Source organism: Pezoporus flaviventris, unplaced genomic scaffold, assembly GCF_033815535.1.
Source record: "Pezoporus flaviventris isolate CSIRO_AGI_PZ_B2104156 unplaced genomic scaffold, CSIRO_AGI_Pfla_v1 ptg000001l, whole genome shotgun sequence".
NCBI lineage: Eukaryota > Metazoa > Chordata > Aves > Psittaciformes > Psittacidae > Pezoporus > Pezoporus flaviventris.
The window spans coordinates 54,722,759-54,739,471 of NW_026892549.1; the positions used below are offsets into that span (position 1 = coordinate 54,722,759).

Genomic DNA, 16,713 nt, shown 5'->3' on the forward strand with positions numbered 1-16,713 from the left:
TGCTCTATCTTTTATTTGGCTAGGAGTACTTCTACCTGAAAGTGATAAATCCCTGCTATAACTGCTTTATGTACTTCAGTAATTACACTGTGCAGGGATGGCAGGGCTGTGTCTGTGGAGTTACCACCTCAGAAACAGCAACCTGTAAAGAGTTGGAGATTGGGCTGAACCCTGAGGTGCTAATTGGCTGAGGGAAGAAACACTCTCAAAACTCAAAGGAACGGTGATGGGTGAAGAACCTCTGCCAGGCTGAAGGTGGTAAATGGGTGAAAGGAAGAAAATTAGGTGTTTAAAGTTAGGGTGGACCAGCACTGGTGTGGGGCAGGCAGCCTGGCTGAGGACAGAAGACCCTCAGCACCGTAACACTGGGCCCACCTGCCCTTTCTGGGACACATTTGGGCCGGAGATGTTTGTGCTGCATCTGTTCGTTACAGATAACAGGTATTGGAAGGATGTATGTAGATGCAACGGACTGGGGTGCTTGCTTGGTGTGGACGCTATTGAATACTTCAAGCTGGCTGGCACCCAACCGGCCATTTACCTCAGCCCGCCATTTACCTCGGCCCTCCCTTCGCCAGTGACCCCGCCCCGCCCCGCCCCGCTCCCGAAGCGCGGTCAAGCGCGGCTTCTCGGGACGAGCATGCGTGTTGGCGGGCATGCGGCCGTCCGCGCTTGCGCAGTGGTGGCAGGCGGGGAATTCGGAGCTGTGGCGACGGCTGCAGGAGATGCGAGAAGCGTTGCGTGGCCGTTCGGGCAACCGGCCGTTTCTGGGTGCCGCCGTTCCCCCCATGGCGCTGCCTGGCCCCGCCTGGGCCTGCACCCGCGCCGCACTGGGGCGGCTGGAGAGAGCGCTGAGCTGCTCTCGCTGGTAATGGTTGCCCTCCTTCTCCTTTCTCCCGCAGCCGGCGAGCTTTGCCGCCGCTGGCGCAGTGCCCTGGAGGCCGCGTGTGTTTAAAAGTGCCGTGTTTCTCCTTCCTCTGCCTACAGCGCCGGCGTCCTGCGGGAGCCCGTGTCCCTGGGGCAGTGCGAGCACGTCTTCTGCCTGTAAGTAGAGCGGTGCGCCGGGCTCGGCCGCCCGCCTCCCTCCCTCTCTGGCCGCCGGCGCTTCGAAGGGTTTTTCAGGTGCTGGTTTGGGCTTCAGGATTTTGGTCAGGTTGAAGGGAACCCTCACTCTGATGGAGGTGTGTGGGGAGCTTGTCCAGTCCTGGTGGGGTAGGAGGCAAAATTTCCATTTCTTGTAATCTCCCAACTTCCTCTTGCTCCCTTCAAAACGAACAAGAAAGAGCAGTCTGGAAAACGGGGTTTTGGTGTGCTTGAGAGGATTGGTTGTTGCTTGTCATTGCATTGGCATTCTGCTATGTTAATGGATTCACTCATTCATATCTGCCACTGTAACTGTTCCTGTATTCATGTCCATCCGAACATGAGAGCAGTTAAAAATTGCTAAGTTAGAAGCATCCTGCCAGTGGGACAGTTCTGAGGAGGCAGTAGTCACTTGGCCTCTCTTAAAACAGCTCACTGCAACATTGGTACAGTCAGAATCTGAAATGTTCATGCTCCAGAACCTGATATGGGGAAGCCACTGGATGGAACCTTCTGGCTGTCGTGTATGCCACTGCTGTTCATGGCATGCAAATGCAAACATGGGGAATTAAAAGTTCAGTCATGTATCTTGAACAGTTTCTTTGGACAGTACAGATGGGATGGAGAGGATAGGCCCTTTCAAACTTCTGCTTGTAAGCCAGTCTAGATACTCACCTTTTTCTCTTGTTACTACTGTAGTCACTGTGTCAGTAAAAGCAGAATGAAGTCCTGCCTTCCTCCCAGCATTGTATTCACTCCCTGTCTTTGGCTGCATCTTACTTAGAGGAGCTTTAAGTGTTGAAGGCCCGAAGAGTAAAATACTTGCTTTTTATGGAGTAACTGATAGTGGGACAGATGCCCTCAGCATCCCTTTCTCTGGTATAGATATATTAAAAGATGGACAAATTTATTTTAATACAGACATGTGAGTTCTTTCCCGGCCTTGGCCATCAATTGCTGTAGAAGATTGTGCCACCTGAAGCAAATTTTGTTATTTGTACTTGGAGAAATAACCCCCAGAAGCTTGTACAAGTTATTTATAAATATATTCTTATCTACGTTATAAAATACCTTATAATTATCCCCCCCCCCCCCCCCCCCGTATAGTGTGGATTGAGGGAGGGTAATGCAAGAGTGACTTAATAAACACGACTGTTTAGTTGTTGGGTATCTAAGGCCTTGTGGTTTTATTTTGAATATACACACCCCCAGTGTGTTCTAAGTGACAGACTTAAAACACCTACTGTTTGTTGAAGGATTTTTAGTTATGCTTTTGTGAGTTTGGGGTTTTTTATTTTTATTTTCTAAGAAAAAAATTGATGCAGTTTGCAGTGATGAGACTGGAAAGAGTAGCTAATATGAATGTTAAGCACTCATTAACAGCTATTTCTTACTCCAGGAAGAGAGTTTATTTGCTCTTACCAAGTTGCTGTTATGCCTTCTCTCTTCTCATTTGCATTCCCGAGCTTTTAGTCATTAACATAATGTGTCCTTTGATGATTGAGTCTTGGATAGGGGCTATTTTTTTAAATAAACCTAAGGAAATTTAGATTAATTTGTTTACAAGCAAGTTGGATTAAATCTGCAGTATTCTGACCCGAACTGATTTGATTTCAGTGCTGAAGACAGGCATTTATTAATATGCCCAGGAAGGAGTGGAGTGAATGGCTGAAGCTGGCTTCTGATATATGCAATAAAATATGTGAAGCTAATGAACTTCAATAATCGGGTCACACATAATGTAACTGGTTCTCCCTCAGCATGGGTTGTATTATGGACAGGGATATTTATTAAGATCAGTTTCTGCAGTTTTGTCTGAGTAACTCTACTAAGTTAGTTACAGTCATTATCCATTAACTATAAAAACCCAGCAGCTAGATGTAATTAGGAAATGTCATGGTATAAAAGTCGTTCTGCATTTCCTTTGCACTACCTTTTACAGATGGAAATCTGAGGCCAGCTTTCCTAGAGAATGAGCCCTGGTTGGTTCTTTGCTCCAAGTGATTTATCAATGTCATGTAGAGTATATCAAAGCCAAGAATGGTACTTCAGTCTCCTGATCATAGCAGTGTCTCAACCCCAAGGTCCTTTGCTGGTTAAGAGCAGGCTGGTAAAAGCACAAAACACACCTAGCAGCAGTTTTTACATAGCAAATTTCCTGTCTTGAATTTAACTGAAGACATGATGCTTTTGTGGTGCTTGAGGGAGAGATGCCAGTGTAGAGAACAGATCTGAAAATAATGCTTCACTTAAGAAAAGTGATGGTAGTTGTAACTCTGGTATTGTTCACTCATACAGTACTAGTTTTGGGGTGAAAGACTGTCAGCTTTCAAGCTGACTATGTGTTAAGAGTCTAGGTGTACAGACTTTGATCTTCCTCTCCAAATAGCGGTGCCTTGATATTACTTGCATTCTGTTCCTCTGAATGTTTAACATGTTCTGCTCGCATTTAACGTTATGCCTTTGGCTAGAATTGTGTGTGCTACATGATAGTAAGGTAACAGATTTTTGAAATTAATTCAGTCTTGGGTATTTGAAATCATAAGCTGTGTTTAATAGGATAGATTGGAGTTGAGAAGTAACAATGTCCCTTGAATGTTGCAGTTTGGGTGACAAATCATATGGTATTCTCACTAGACTAATCAAACAAATAAAAGATTTTAGGCTCACATGGGAAGACAAGTATTACTAAGAAGCAACAAGTGTTAAATGACCTTTACTGAGTAAATGTTTGCCCACCCACCTCACCTTGATCATTTCCTGATACAAATGCTCTGAAAAAGTGATGGAATACTCTGCTCACCTGCAGATCCTGTGGGACTACTTGCAGAAAAGAGTTCAGAAATGTGAAACTTCACAGTATCAAGAAAATTTTAAGTAAAAAAAATGCAAATGATAGTTTACTGTGGGTTGTCTTTCTGTTACTTGCTTAAAAATGAGGCTGCAAAATAGCCCTACCATTAGCTGAGGTTAGAATGATGCACAGTTTTGATACTTCAAGCCTAATTGTAATCTGGAGACAAAACAGCAATGGAGCATACCTTGAAAATTTGGATCAGTTAGTTAGTGGGAGTTACAAGATATGTCTTCACGCATTCAAAATAACTTTCATTCAGTGTCCTGATGAGGCTCTGGGCTTGGCTTGCTTGATTATGAATTTTCACTTGCTGTAATAAATATGTCCTCTCCTCTATTTGTGACTAACTCCTGTGGGCTTTACAGTAGTGATTTGTCAATGCGTAAATAAGAGATTCTTGTTGAGCATTTGGGTATGAAAAGGTTGATAGTGAGTACAGTAGATAACTTATGCTGAATAATGGATTGTCACATTTGACTTTCAGATCTTGTGTGGGTGACTGTGTTGGCATAGAATGCCCAGTGTGCCACATGCCAGCGTGGGTGCAAGATGCACAGATAAACCGTCAACTTGATAACGTGATTCAGCTTTGCAGCAGGCTGCGGCATCTCCTGGGTGTGGACACCTCGGGTAAGAGCAAACCTGGGTCTCTGACTGCTAGTGGATCCAGACCACTCTGTTTCATTTCAGAGGCTTGCTAGAGAATGAGTAGTGCAGCCCTGTTTAACATTCTGAAAGGATGTTCTGAATCATGTTTGGAAAACTTGATTTGAAGAGAACTGTCTGTATGGATTGCTTGTTCTTTGAATCTATTTTACTAAAAACTCCGCATGAGTGGCTTAGTCCATAATTCATTAGAATCTGTCTTCCAAAATTAGACAAAAGTGGGATAGATTCACAAGTCACGTAGCAGTTAGTTGCACAAATCAGGGGCACAAGTTGTCATGTCCTGTGCTTCAGGGGAGCACAAATGTGTAATGTTCTGCAGTGTAAATATCTCTGGGGGGACATGTATTCTCTCGCCTTTCCTCCTTTTGTGTATTTGTGCACTGAGGCATGTGTCCTGTCCCAGTAGTTTTCAGTTTAGGGTTTTTGCACATGGAACAATTATCTGTGTGTCTTGCCTAAAGATGAAGAAAGCAAGTCTTAACTCATTTATTTGCTTGTCTCTACCAATCAGCTAGTCTGCTACAACGGAATTTTGTCATTGCTGACTGTGCTAGAAGATTGTGGAGATTGTACTCTGGGAATTCGTCTCTGTATGAAATTTTAAGCTGATTGTCAAAGTAGGAAAAAGCTAAGTGAAATAAGCATAGGTGAAAGTATGTCTCTTCTGCAAGCTCAGAGAGCATTTTATGTAATACTAACTTTTAGAAAACATTAATTTAGCTATCAGATACAGAAAGTTATTTTTCCTTCATTGTTGCTTCCTAATATATTTGTCTAAATTAAAGATTCTTTTTCTAAATCTAATCCCATCAGCACCTTCATGATCATTTATGGGGTAGCTTTTTATTGACATGAAAATGTATTTAAGTGAAGAGTCTGGAAGCCTATGTCCAACTCTAAAGGAATACATTCTCTATAGATAGAAAATCCTATGGTGATTAAATCTTCTGGAGGATAGAAACACAGATGATGGCTTAAACAGGATTTAAGGGAAGCATTTTAAGTGGTGAAGGCTTTTAAAAACATATTTGGAAGAGAATCTCGGAGAGGAGCTCGTTGTGATGCTATAGAAGTATTTGAAATGTAACATGGTCATATTATTGATACTAATTAGATGCTTTGGAAGACTTACAGGTGGATTATCTCTTAAAAATTGGTCTGATGTTTTACTGCACTAGAAGTTGAATAATACACTTGATCCCATGGTTCCTCTAAAATAAAGTTTGCATGATGTGGCTAAACCACAGAACAAATGAGGCGATTCTTCTCATTCCTTCTTCTGACTTAAAAGGAGCTTAAGTTATGAAACAATGTGGAAATTACTTTCCATAACTTGTAGTCTTTACAGTGTCTTAAGGATTAATGGCCTTTTGGGTATTTCAGACTGTGGTTGAAGGGAAAACCTCCTGAGTTGATTGGTCACTGTAAGGAATGATTTGGATACCCAAGGATATGGGCATGCCCCTTAGAACAGCCAGTTATGTGCTGTACTATGGCAAATCACAGAATGCTGTAGCTTTAGAGATTTTGAGAGCAAATCTGTTTGATATTTTGTCGCTCGTCTCTGGCAAATCTGTCACCTCCCATAGATGTATGTCTTGAACTTAATGTATACAAAGTGAAATATGTTTGAGTTGGGAGAATCGGGGCCTCTCTTGCTAAGGAATTGCTTTCATATTCTATAAGCACTGTATTTTTGCCACAATCCTGTCAACAGTAGTTTCTTTTTTGTTAGAAGGTCAGAAATTGTATTTTCTGTTCCAGTAAAGAGACTGAAAAATCAATGTCTGTGGAAGAAAGGAAGAGAAGCAGTTGAAAAAGGAATATTTCCATATATTGTTTTATATCCCTTTTGCATATTTATATGTCTTGTTTTGAGACAGTTGTGGCTTGTCTCAAGGGTTCTGTTTGAGATCCTTGTTGACACTGAGGTTTCTAATACAAATGCATTGTACTGTCTACAATAGCCCTAGTGAACACAGCAAGTGTGTGTGTTGTCTTTAAAAACCTACAGAACTGCAGTGACTGAAGAGGATAGGGTTAAAGTCACCTGTTGAATATTTCGAGTATAAAAATCCCTGTACCCTGAAATCCCACAGTAGATCTGAGAGGGATCTTGCTTTGTACTCCATTGGGATAAGCATAGCTTATTATAGGCTGTGTGTGCACTCTAAAAAGCAGCAGCAAGTAACTCGGAAAAGACTGCATAAACCAGCTAATACTTTCCCTTTAAATTAAAGGGAAGCACAGCAAATGACAGTACAGAATAGCACTGGGGTGACTGATGGGGAATTGGCAAGTAATTTCCTACCTGAAACTGGCTAGAAAATGCAAGCTATTGGTAGCAAATGCTGAGTCTCAAAATTAATTCACTTGTTTATACCCTTAGTCTGTGGGAAGGGCTGCCTGACCTTTTCATTGCCTAGCTAGTACCTTTGTGAGGGTAATAGCAAGCTAACTGCCTAGCAGGCTTCATAGATGGGATGTCTGCACCTCAAAACCCTTAGCTCTAATTTTGTAGAATCCAAGCCATCTTGAGAATTGAAGTTGTTGGGATGATGGGCTTAATAGGTGGGTAATTGGTTGAATCATGGACATAGCGTATAAGTATAGTTGAGGTGAAGAAGGTTGATTTACAGTTGTGATTTTGCAAGTGAATTTCTGAATACTTCAGTAGATTTTTCTATGCGATGTTCTTTAAAAAAAAAGACATTGTTTTAAATATTCACAACAACCATTTATAGATTATTTTTACCTTATTAATAATATAATCTGCTTCAGTCAAGTGTTTCCTCTCCTCATACAGAGCTAGATCTTGCAGGTGTTGGTCAGAGCTTCCTAAGGTCATGCTGATGCAGGTGGACAGTGGGAGAGGTTAACTTTTGAATAGCCTTTATAATATCATAACTTAGTTTCACATTTACTGATGTGGAAGGAAAGATGTTGAACTCCTGTTGTAACAGATTACATTGTATTTCCATGTATGTTACGACATTTTTCATAATAGCTCAAGATGAGGTTTTGAATGGCTGGAATTTCTCTTCTTTTTCCCTGTGTTGAATACTTAAGGTGCAAAATAATAATTCTTTAGTGAAGGCACTAATGTTGCACAGATGGTACCAAAGCACTTCCTTTGATTTTTAATAAGGGACTAGTTTGTCAAAGAGATTTCTCAACTTCTGTTCTGAAACCCATAATAGAGCATAATTTGGAAGGCACACAATATGCATCATTATATTCTTTTGATGCAGATTAATGATAGCTAAACCACATTTTCTAATTGCTCCTTTTTTCCCCCTGCTCTAGCCTGTTACTGCACTACAGCAGAACTTAACAGATGTAACTCTAGTTGCAGGGCACTGTGTTATCTCCTAGTATTTTTGTCTACTCTCAAGCCTTTTAACACTTCAGAAGTTCAACTCTGTTAAACGTCAGCATTAAAAAACTTTCGCTTATTGTGTGCAAATCAGTAATTTATAAAGAATTCAGTTATTAGTTTATGTATATGAATGTTATATTTAGTAGCTAATGGAGAGTAAATTTACTGCATGTATTATAGGCTGATTCCAATACTGTTGTTGTGAATACTCTTTATACTATTGCAAATGGTTAAAATCTAGAATTAGCAAGGCATGTTTTACTGATTTATCTTGTCTCAATGCATCTCTAAAAATTTTGAGAGGATGCTTCTTAGGTATTAAAAAGAACAAATCTTAATCATATATAGTCATTTTTTTCATTCCAGTTGAGACAATCTCTGGCTTCCAACTTGGAGACAACAAAGAATTCCTTTGGATTGATTTTTTTCAAAGAGCAGTTTTTCCTGGAGGTAGTTTAACTGAATGCACTTAGCTACCAGATAATACCCTCTTCATATAAATTAGCATTTACATGATAAGCCATAAGAACTTCCTTTCAGCTTCTTAGCACTGTGTCTCCTCTCTCTTTTTCACAGCACTGGGTGCATCAAAGGATTAAATTTTCAGGTAGTGTAGATTGGCCATTTGTCCTTATTGCTTCTACACCTTACCTTGTACATTTTGGAAATGGAGGAAAAGAGCAGCAGAGGCTTAAGAATAGTGTTTTTCTGTGGTGCTAGGCAGAACTGTTCAGGGGAAGTTTATGTTAGCTACAGAGTATTCCAACAGATGGAGTCATTGAAGAATAGCTGAGACATTTCTGCCACTCCCTGGCAGAAACTGCAGTTTGTCCCCCAGTTGGTCATGAAGATGCTCTGCGTGGCCTCTTGATATGACAGATCTCTTCTGCAGTATGCATGGCCTTTTAATCACATTCATGGCCTCCCTGTGCTAAGACATCCAACATATTCTTACACCTGAAGTAGTTGCATGTGAGGAAGAATAATCCTGAGAAAGTATTTATTTCAGCAGGTTTTTAATAACCTGACTAGTAAGTCCTTGCTGAGCGACCAGTAATGAACAATCAGTTTAAGAACCCTTGTGTTTAAATTCTCACAAGCTTCCTTGCTGCCAGAAGTGGCATATACATAGCTTCCAGTGTAAATACTTCATTGTGTTATGCTGCTTTAAATCACACTTCTGAAAGACAGTGCTTTTACTTGAATTTGTCACTTGGACTTTAAAGTCTTACTGTGCTATGCACATCAAAAAGAATTCCAGCCATTGCAAAATTGTTGCTCAAATTACTTTTGTAAGCTGATTTTATTCTACTCTTTACTTGGATATGACTGATGGTTCTAGCAAGGTAAATATTTTAGAAGGAAATCTGCTAGTTCTGTAAACAGTGAAGGCAAGACAAGTAAATAGTAACTGTGGTTTATGTTTTGCATCTGTTTGCAATCAAGCTCTTCCTTTTTTTAGATGTGATTGTCAGAATGAAATTGGGTAGGATGTCTTTCTGAAGGCTAGCTAGTTATGAGATTTCGGTCTCAATTTCAGTGCTTTTTTTATCTCTGCAACAAGCCCAGCTCTACAGAAAAACCAAATACCTGCAGTTCTGTACTACTTTATCTTTAGATACCTAAATGATTGATTAGCTAGCCTCAAGCTATATTCTTATAGATACTTTTGGTCTGATGCCTTACTTACAGTCTTCTAGTTATATCTCCTAATACGCAGGGTATTTTAATTCAAGTGGGAAGTAGGGTAATTTAAATCAAGACTGAGGAAACATTTAACCTTGAAATACTGCTTTAAAAGAAAATAACATTTATTTTGGTGTTATTAGCTACACAGTTCTGAGTGAGATTTCAAGCATTTTTTTTTTTTGTGGCTAAGGGATTGGGACTACTCTGCTATCTGTGAGTTTGTCACAGCTTACTGTGAAAACAGGCTATAGTTACTAACACCACAAATGGAAGAGAAGGTGTGGAGAAAACAAATTATCTGTAGAAAGTTAATGCACTGAAGTGAAAGTAATCTATTGTTGCAGTCAGTGTCTGTCACTTTTAATAATGGAGACTTTGTATAGTTTATTTCAAGAATGTTTGAATCTTGGTCTTAGTTCTGTTTAAAAAAAAAAATCACCCTACTTGCCTCACTAGGCAATATTAATATTGGTTTTGTGTTTGATTACTATAAATTACCAAGACTTTTGTGAATGGTGGTTCCTGATGCTGGAGGCAACAGGAAGAATGAGTTTTGTGTTGACTTTGGAGGACTCGTCCAAGTAACCTAAAATAACTTTTTGAGGAGGAGTCTGTAAAAAATCTGTCAGTTCTTTTGCACTGAGTTGTTGTCAAATTAAATTAATGTCTAACTTAGATCACTTGATGTTCCTTAATTTATTCTTAAACCATTGAGAACACCATTTATAGCCCTTGGTCTCAACTGTTATTTCATGCACTGGGAGTACAGGATATTCCTCTCTCATCTTGGTTATTGATTTGTAATTTGCTGGATGATGTGACTTATAAAATTGCTTCACCACATATTTAAAGAAAATGTTTGAGATGATCAAAAGGTTTAGCTTTGTTGGAATTATTTACTACCAAAGGGTAAGTGATCCAATGACATGACACAATTTCTTAGAGTTTTTTTTTCTATATATCATCTGCTGTATCTGTGGAATCAGTCAGAATTTCTCAGGAATGTTCAACATTCTTATAAGGATGTTATATTTGCTTGCTTGCTTGCAGTTATTCTATCCTGTTCATCTTCAGATAACTGTTAACATATTTTTTGGAACATTCTTTCCACTTTTTTGTGTGTGCACAGGCCGCTTTGATAAACCTATTTCTGAGGAAACCTCAGTAGGAGAACCAGCTTCTCTCCTTTCTCTAACCTGGGCAGAAATCTGTGTGCATGCGGTGTTGTGAACCTGGACTATTGAAGGAATTTCTCTATCAGTGCTCGCTTGCCTAGTGGGTAGCTTTAGCTGCACTGGGATCTCTGAGCTCCAGAGTGGCATGTGACCTTGCCAGCTGTTTTAAAGCCATTACATGTGTTCTTTTCAGAAGAAATGAAGGCACTCATAGGTTGCAGTTAGTAACACTTCATCAGTTATTACAGTTATTCTGATTTTTTTTAATCTTTGCAATGTTCTACTGAAGAGTACTCTAAATTTTTCCTCTTCCCTGCTGCACTTAGATTCGACAGAAGGTATGTCCACACCAACTAACTCAAATGTTGGACAAAAGAATAAGAAGGAAAAGATAAAAATGTGGTTCAGCCCAAGAAGTAGGAAGATTCGATGCATTGTGAATAAGAGTCACTCTAAGACTAAAAGCGATGACCTTTTTCAAGATAAGTCTTCAGTTTACGATTTCATTTCTTCCCCTCCCCATGAAAAGCCCTCCACCCTGATAAAAAAGCCAACACAGAAACAGAGTAAGAAGATGAAGAAGAAGCGTCTAGCAGACATAAACAAAGTGTGGAGCTTAGAGAAGCCTGAGCAGAAAGGAAGAGTTGAGGAGAAGACTCCTAAGGAGAAGTGTGTGACCATCTGCAGTCAGCCAGTAGTCCTGTACACTTCAGAATCGAATAGCCCTGAAGAGACAGTCCATCAGCAGTCTGTAAAGGAAGCTGACTCCAGCAGAAATACAGAAAATGTGGAAATACTGCCACATGTAAAATCCTCAGGAAACAGAGATAATAGTGAGGTTGTGTGCCTTCCACAAGACAACAAGGAAAAAAAATTTAGTGCAGAGACATCACTGTCAATAGAAAATGAAGCTATGCCTTTAAAACGCGAAAGGGAGCAATCCAGACTTCCAGTTGCTTCTCAGTGTAAAAGACCAAGAAGAACTGAGAGGAGCATTATTGGGAAATCAGTCAATCAGGCAGATTGCTTAGAGGAGTTGCCTCGGGATAGCCCCATCTCCCCAGTGACTGAACACAAGACACCAGTTCAGGTTTCCTCCCCTGTATCCAAACTCACTGACATCGTCATGAAGACAAGTAGTTCTGCAGTCTCTCAAACAATAATTAGTCCTTCAGAATCTCCCTCTACTCCATCTACTTCTAAGACTTGTAATCCAGTAGGAATACCACACAGTCCTGTGTTGAAGTCGCCTGGTGGTAACGCAATTGCCAGAAGAAATTACAAAGGAGAGACTTTACTCCATGTTGCTTCCATCAAGGTAGGATCATTATCTTCTAGTTCAACTTTAAATAGAGGTTTGAAAAGACAATGTTGTGTTAAAAATATCCTGGAAACTAGTTACTTGAGTACATCCTATTTTTGCGGGGAAGGAGGGGAGGAAATACCATTTTCTGGTCTTCTAGATTTACTGGGGAGTTTTCAAACTGATTCTGTGATTTTTATTTTTTTTTTTAATTTTTTTTTTAAAGAAATGACTATTGGAATGATCAAAGATGGCTATACTTGATGAAACTCTATGTACTACAGTGCCAATTATCCCTATGAGTTCTAGAAAGAGATAAGCATTCAGATGTTTTGGCCAGAAAGCTGTTTCTGTGAATAGTCATAAGGAGTTTAGCTAAGTATTTCAGATCTTACTGGGTGATCTTGATCAGTTTAACTTGACCTGGTAACTCAGCCAGGACTTGATCTGAATTATCTACATCAAGATAACTCTATTCAACCTTCTTTGACATTAACCACTATATAATCTTTGAGATCCTCCCCCTGATGCAAGTGTTGGCTCAAGAAGAAGGAAATGCTGTGACCTGTGATTCCCATGCTGAGCCCCATGCTCTCAGCATGCTTTCCTCAGAGATATCAGAGTTGGGAGATTTGGGACAGAGTTGGGATGTTCTCAGTGGACTTCACTTTTATGTTGGATCAATGTTATTCTTGCAATAACAGCTGTCACTCATTTTGCTGTGAAGTTGTTCTCTTCGCCGGTTTCTGCTGTGGTAGAACGTCATGGCTTTGCTCTTTGCAAGGGCTGTCCTTCCCTGTTGCTATGTAAAAGCAGGCAGGGCAAGGTGAGTGCTCATAGCTAAACTCATCAGATGCACTAATACAACAGCTCTCTTCTGAGAGGTCATTTCAAAGAGTTTGTAGTATGGCAGTTTAATTGTACTTTGGGTTTAATCGTAATACAGAAATACTGTGTGGTTAATAACCTACCTATACTGGAAGAACTGATTCACCTGTAAGCATCCTGACACTTATATAGCACTTCTGTTTGTGGAGACAAAGGCTGTTCTTGATAACTGTGTCCTCTTTCAAACACAGTCTATTAAGCCACTCCTGCTGCACAAGACTTTTTAAATGGATGTGGCAGCTGAACTAAGCTGAGTTCAAATCTCATACTTTGTCATTAATACAAAATTAGGAAGTGAAAATGAAACATTGTCCACACAGGACTCAAGAGCTTTAAAGGATAGATCTCTTCCTACCTTTCATCATAAGTCTTGCATATTTCACTTTATTAAAGCACTATTTACAAATTATCCCTCCATGATTTTCTGGGAATTTGTAAGGAATGCTATCATGACTGACTGGTTCCAAAAAAGAAAAAAATATCTACCTTGACAGGTTTTCGCACAGGTATGGTTCCCAGCAGTATGTATAATATTTGTGTTCCAAAAAAGTATTTAACCTAAGAAAATAGAGCATTTCTGCAGTGACACAGCAGTAAGGTGTTTTTTCAAAGCAGAGCATTTTGAAGATAAATGAGTAAAAATGAAACTGTTCATTCTATAGAGAAAAAGGATAAAGAAGTTTTCACTCTCCAAGTGGAGTGGTGTAGCTGGCACTGCTTGTTGGCAGTGGTACAGCCCTCTGAGAAAGGGATAGGGCCATTCCAGTGGGTTGAAACGCTGACCTCCAGCTGCAGAGTAGGCAGTGGAGTGGGCATACACATGAATGCTTTTTTTCAGTCCTGTCTGTGCATTAATTTGGTGTTGTCAGTTAATGTTTATAATTACTGAGCTAAAACGGGAAGTCAGTTCTGTTCCTTGTTAATTCTGCAGCGGTTTTCTATTTGCATTGAGGTGCTCATTAGTGAAAGCTTTTTTAACTAGGTAGGGTTTCAGGGTAATGCCAAAGTTAACGCTCTCTTTTAAATGCAAGTAAAATAAAGCAAAGAGAGTGATTCTTTGGTTATAGCTGTAGTTTTTGTTTCCAGCTACTAAACTTCCATTGGATCTCTGCAATGGAAAGTTGTTTTTATGTCTCTGAACCTCAGTTCCTCATACGTAGAAGGTTATACAGATCCTTTAATTTGTGGTGTTCTTAGTTCTGGTTATGTAGCTTAATCATGGGTATTCCTAAGAAGTTGGTCCATCCCCTGATAGCTAGTAGATGTAGGCACAGTTACTAATTCATGTTGAAGTGGATTAAGTTGCTCAAGCCAGCATGATGTGAGGACTTCACCTTGAGGTTGTGAGGTTTGGTAACCCTTTACTTTGTGAATTGGTGAGCAAGAAATACTAGTGTTTAATTGCCATGAATCTGCTGGGGATATGTGGCAGTTGCAAGAAAACAGGTTTTTTGCATGCGGTTGTCTTTTGTGTAAGCTGTACATTTCTAGATCACTCTTCTAAACCTAGCCCTGCTATGGAACTGATAGATGTGTATTCTCAAAGAAACTGCTCTGGAAAATACTAGGCTTTATACTGTATGTATATTCTAATTGTGGTTGTGGGGGGTTTGGATTTTTTTCCAATATAGCCCTGTCATTTTTTTTTTTCTGTTTCTGGAAGAAGTATTTCTCATCCAGTTCAGTTTTATGGGTGATATTTTTATCTTGTTTTTTCCACAGCCAGTAATGTTTTTCCATGTGTGTAATGGGAAACAGACTTGTAGCTGCTGCCCTCCCCCCAAAGTGAAATAAAGTCTTAATTCTCTGGGATTTCATTAATTATGCAAATAAATCTGTATTATTTTCATTAGCTGCTAGGATCTAATGCCCTGAATTTAATTAAAGCTAATTGAGTTCTCCTTTTTTTTTTCCTTGTTTAAAAGAGATAATAAACAACATTATCAGGCATTAAAATTAAGTGTACTGTGCTGTTTCAGATGATTCAGAGGGATTGTTCCTGTTTAGTACTACTAGTTATTAACTTACTGAAATCAAAATGGCTCTCAAGAAAGGTTCTAGTGTGCGTGAACTTAAAGCTGGGTTAAATAAATGTGGCTCTTCCCATAGCAAACAGCAGTCGTGTTTATTTTCCTCCATAGTCATTAAAGGTAAAACTTGCAATTAGTTAAAATACAAAACTGACCTGTTGGTCTCCTAATATTCTAAATTGGTGGGAAGATGCCCAATCAACAGCCCTTTATATAGGAAATATTTTACAGTAAAATAACAAGTTTTTTGCAGGACTGGCTCTTATGTGGCAATTAAAAATGCAGTGCTACTTAACTAGTTAGCAGAGGGTTTTAAATCTACAAAATGCTGTAGCACCAAACTATGATTTCAGGTCTTGATTGTGCCTGCATTTTTTCTGCATTGACAAGGGAGATGATGAGTAGTTCACAGTGTGGAATTGCTGCCACTATGGATTCCAGGAAGAGGAATAGTGAACTGCAGTGCATCAGGATAACAGCCATGGGTGGAAGGTAGCTGGGAGAAGGCTTTGATTTTTATGGTTCAAGTTAGAAGCATTTAGAGAGTTGTGCCTGTTCTGAGGAAACAAAAAGCTTCATCTATGCAGAGCATCTACCAAGTCTGAAGAAAGGGAGAAGGAACCTTGGAACCAGTTTTGATTATCTCCTGTTCCAGGGACCTTTTGACAGATGACCAAGGGGGCCTTCATAAAAGCTTCTCCTGTGTCTAGCCTGCTGTGCTGGATTTCATATTCATAGAATCATAGAATGATTTGGGTTGGAAGGGACCTTAAGGTCATCTAGTTCCGACCCCCTGCCACGTTCAGAGACATCTTCCACTAGACCAGGTTGCTCCAAGCCCCCTCCAACCTGGCCTTGAAACCTGGTCTTCATTATACTTAACACTGTAGTAACTATTAGATAATTCCTCCCAAGCGTGTGAGACTGTTCTTCCTATTTATTGCTTTGTTACCAGTTAATAGCACACTGGAAAGGAGAGTGAAAGAACATTTTGTGGCTTTGTGAGCATGGGAGGGCAACATCAGAAAACTTTATAGATCTTTTCTCAGTTGTCTGACCTGCTCAGCCGTGCATTTCCTCGCTTTTGGCACCAGATGGGTATGTGTTTTGGTCTCTCATTGGGTGACACATGTCCATGGGAGGGAAGGTCTCTCCTCCTGCTTTTCCACTTGAGCATTGAGGGGAGTTGTGCTCCTGTGCAGATGGACACCTCCAGCCTCCCCCGAGTGGTAGGCAGTGAATTGATGGACAGCATAATTTGTGCCAGCTGCTTCACAGTGAATGAATACATCCATTGATCTAAGGTCTTATTTATCCAGACCTTGTGATTTTGTGTGGTTGATGACTTAGCTGTTTGTATGCTGTCCTTTTCATTGGAGATGTGAGGTGTGCTGACAGAAACTTGATCTCTAAAGTTGACTCTCTAATGTTAAAGCCAAGTGCTATAGGATTGATAAGCAGCCCTGTAGTAGTATCCAGCAGTAGCGTATCCAGTAGCATTATGGTAGTATCCCCCCGGTAGCATGACATATGAAGCAGTGTGATGGTTTCAATATGAAATTTGGCTGTAAGTCAAGGCAATCCATCTTCCCAAGTGCTGATTTGAAAGCTTAGAAGCAAATTGCCATTTCTTTTTCAAT

General features: G+C 40.0%; 1 protein-coding gene across 1 annotated transcript in view; it reads left to right on the forward strand.

Annotated features, from left to right (window-relative positions):
• The first annotated feature begins 725 nt into the window (after nucleotides 1-725).
• The window catches only part of BARD1 (BRCA1 associated RING domain 1), a 46,475-nt gene continuing 30,487 nt past the window's right edge, over nucleotides 726-16,713 (forward strand). The window contains exons 1-4 of the mRNA XM_061458167.1: nucleotides 726-868; nucleotides 988-1,044; nucleotides 4,425-4,570; nucleotides 11,179-12,170. Coding sequence (XP_061314151.1) covers nucleotides 726-868; nucleotides 988-1,044; nucleotides 4,425-4,570; nucleotides 11,179-12,170 — 1,338 coding nt within the window. The remainder of the gene's footprint in view (nucleotides 869-987; nucleotides 1,045-4,424; nucleotides 4,571-11,178; nucleotides 12,171-16,713) is intronic.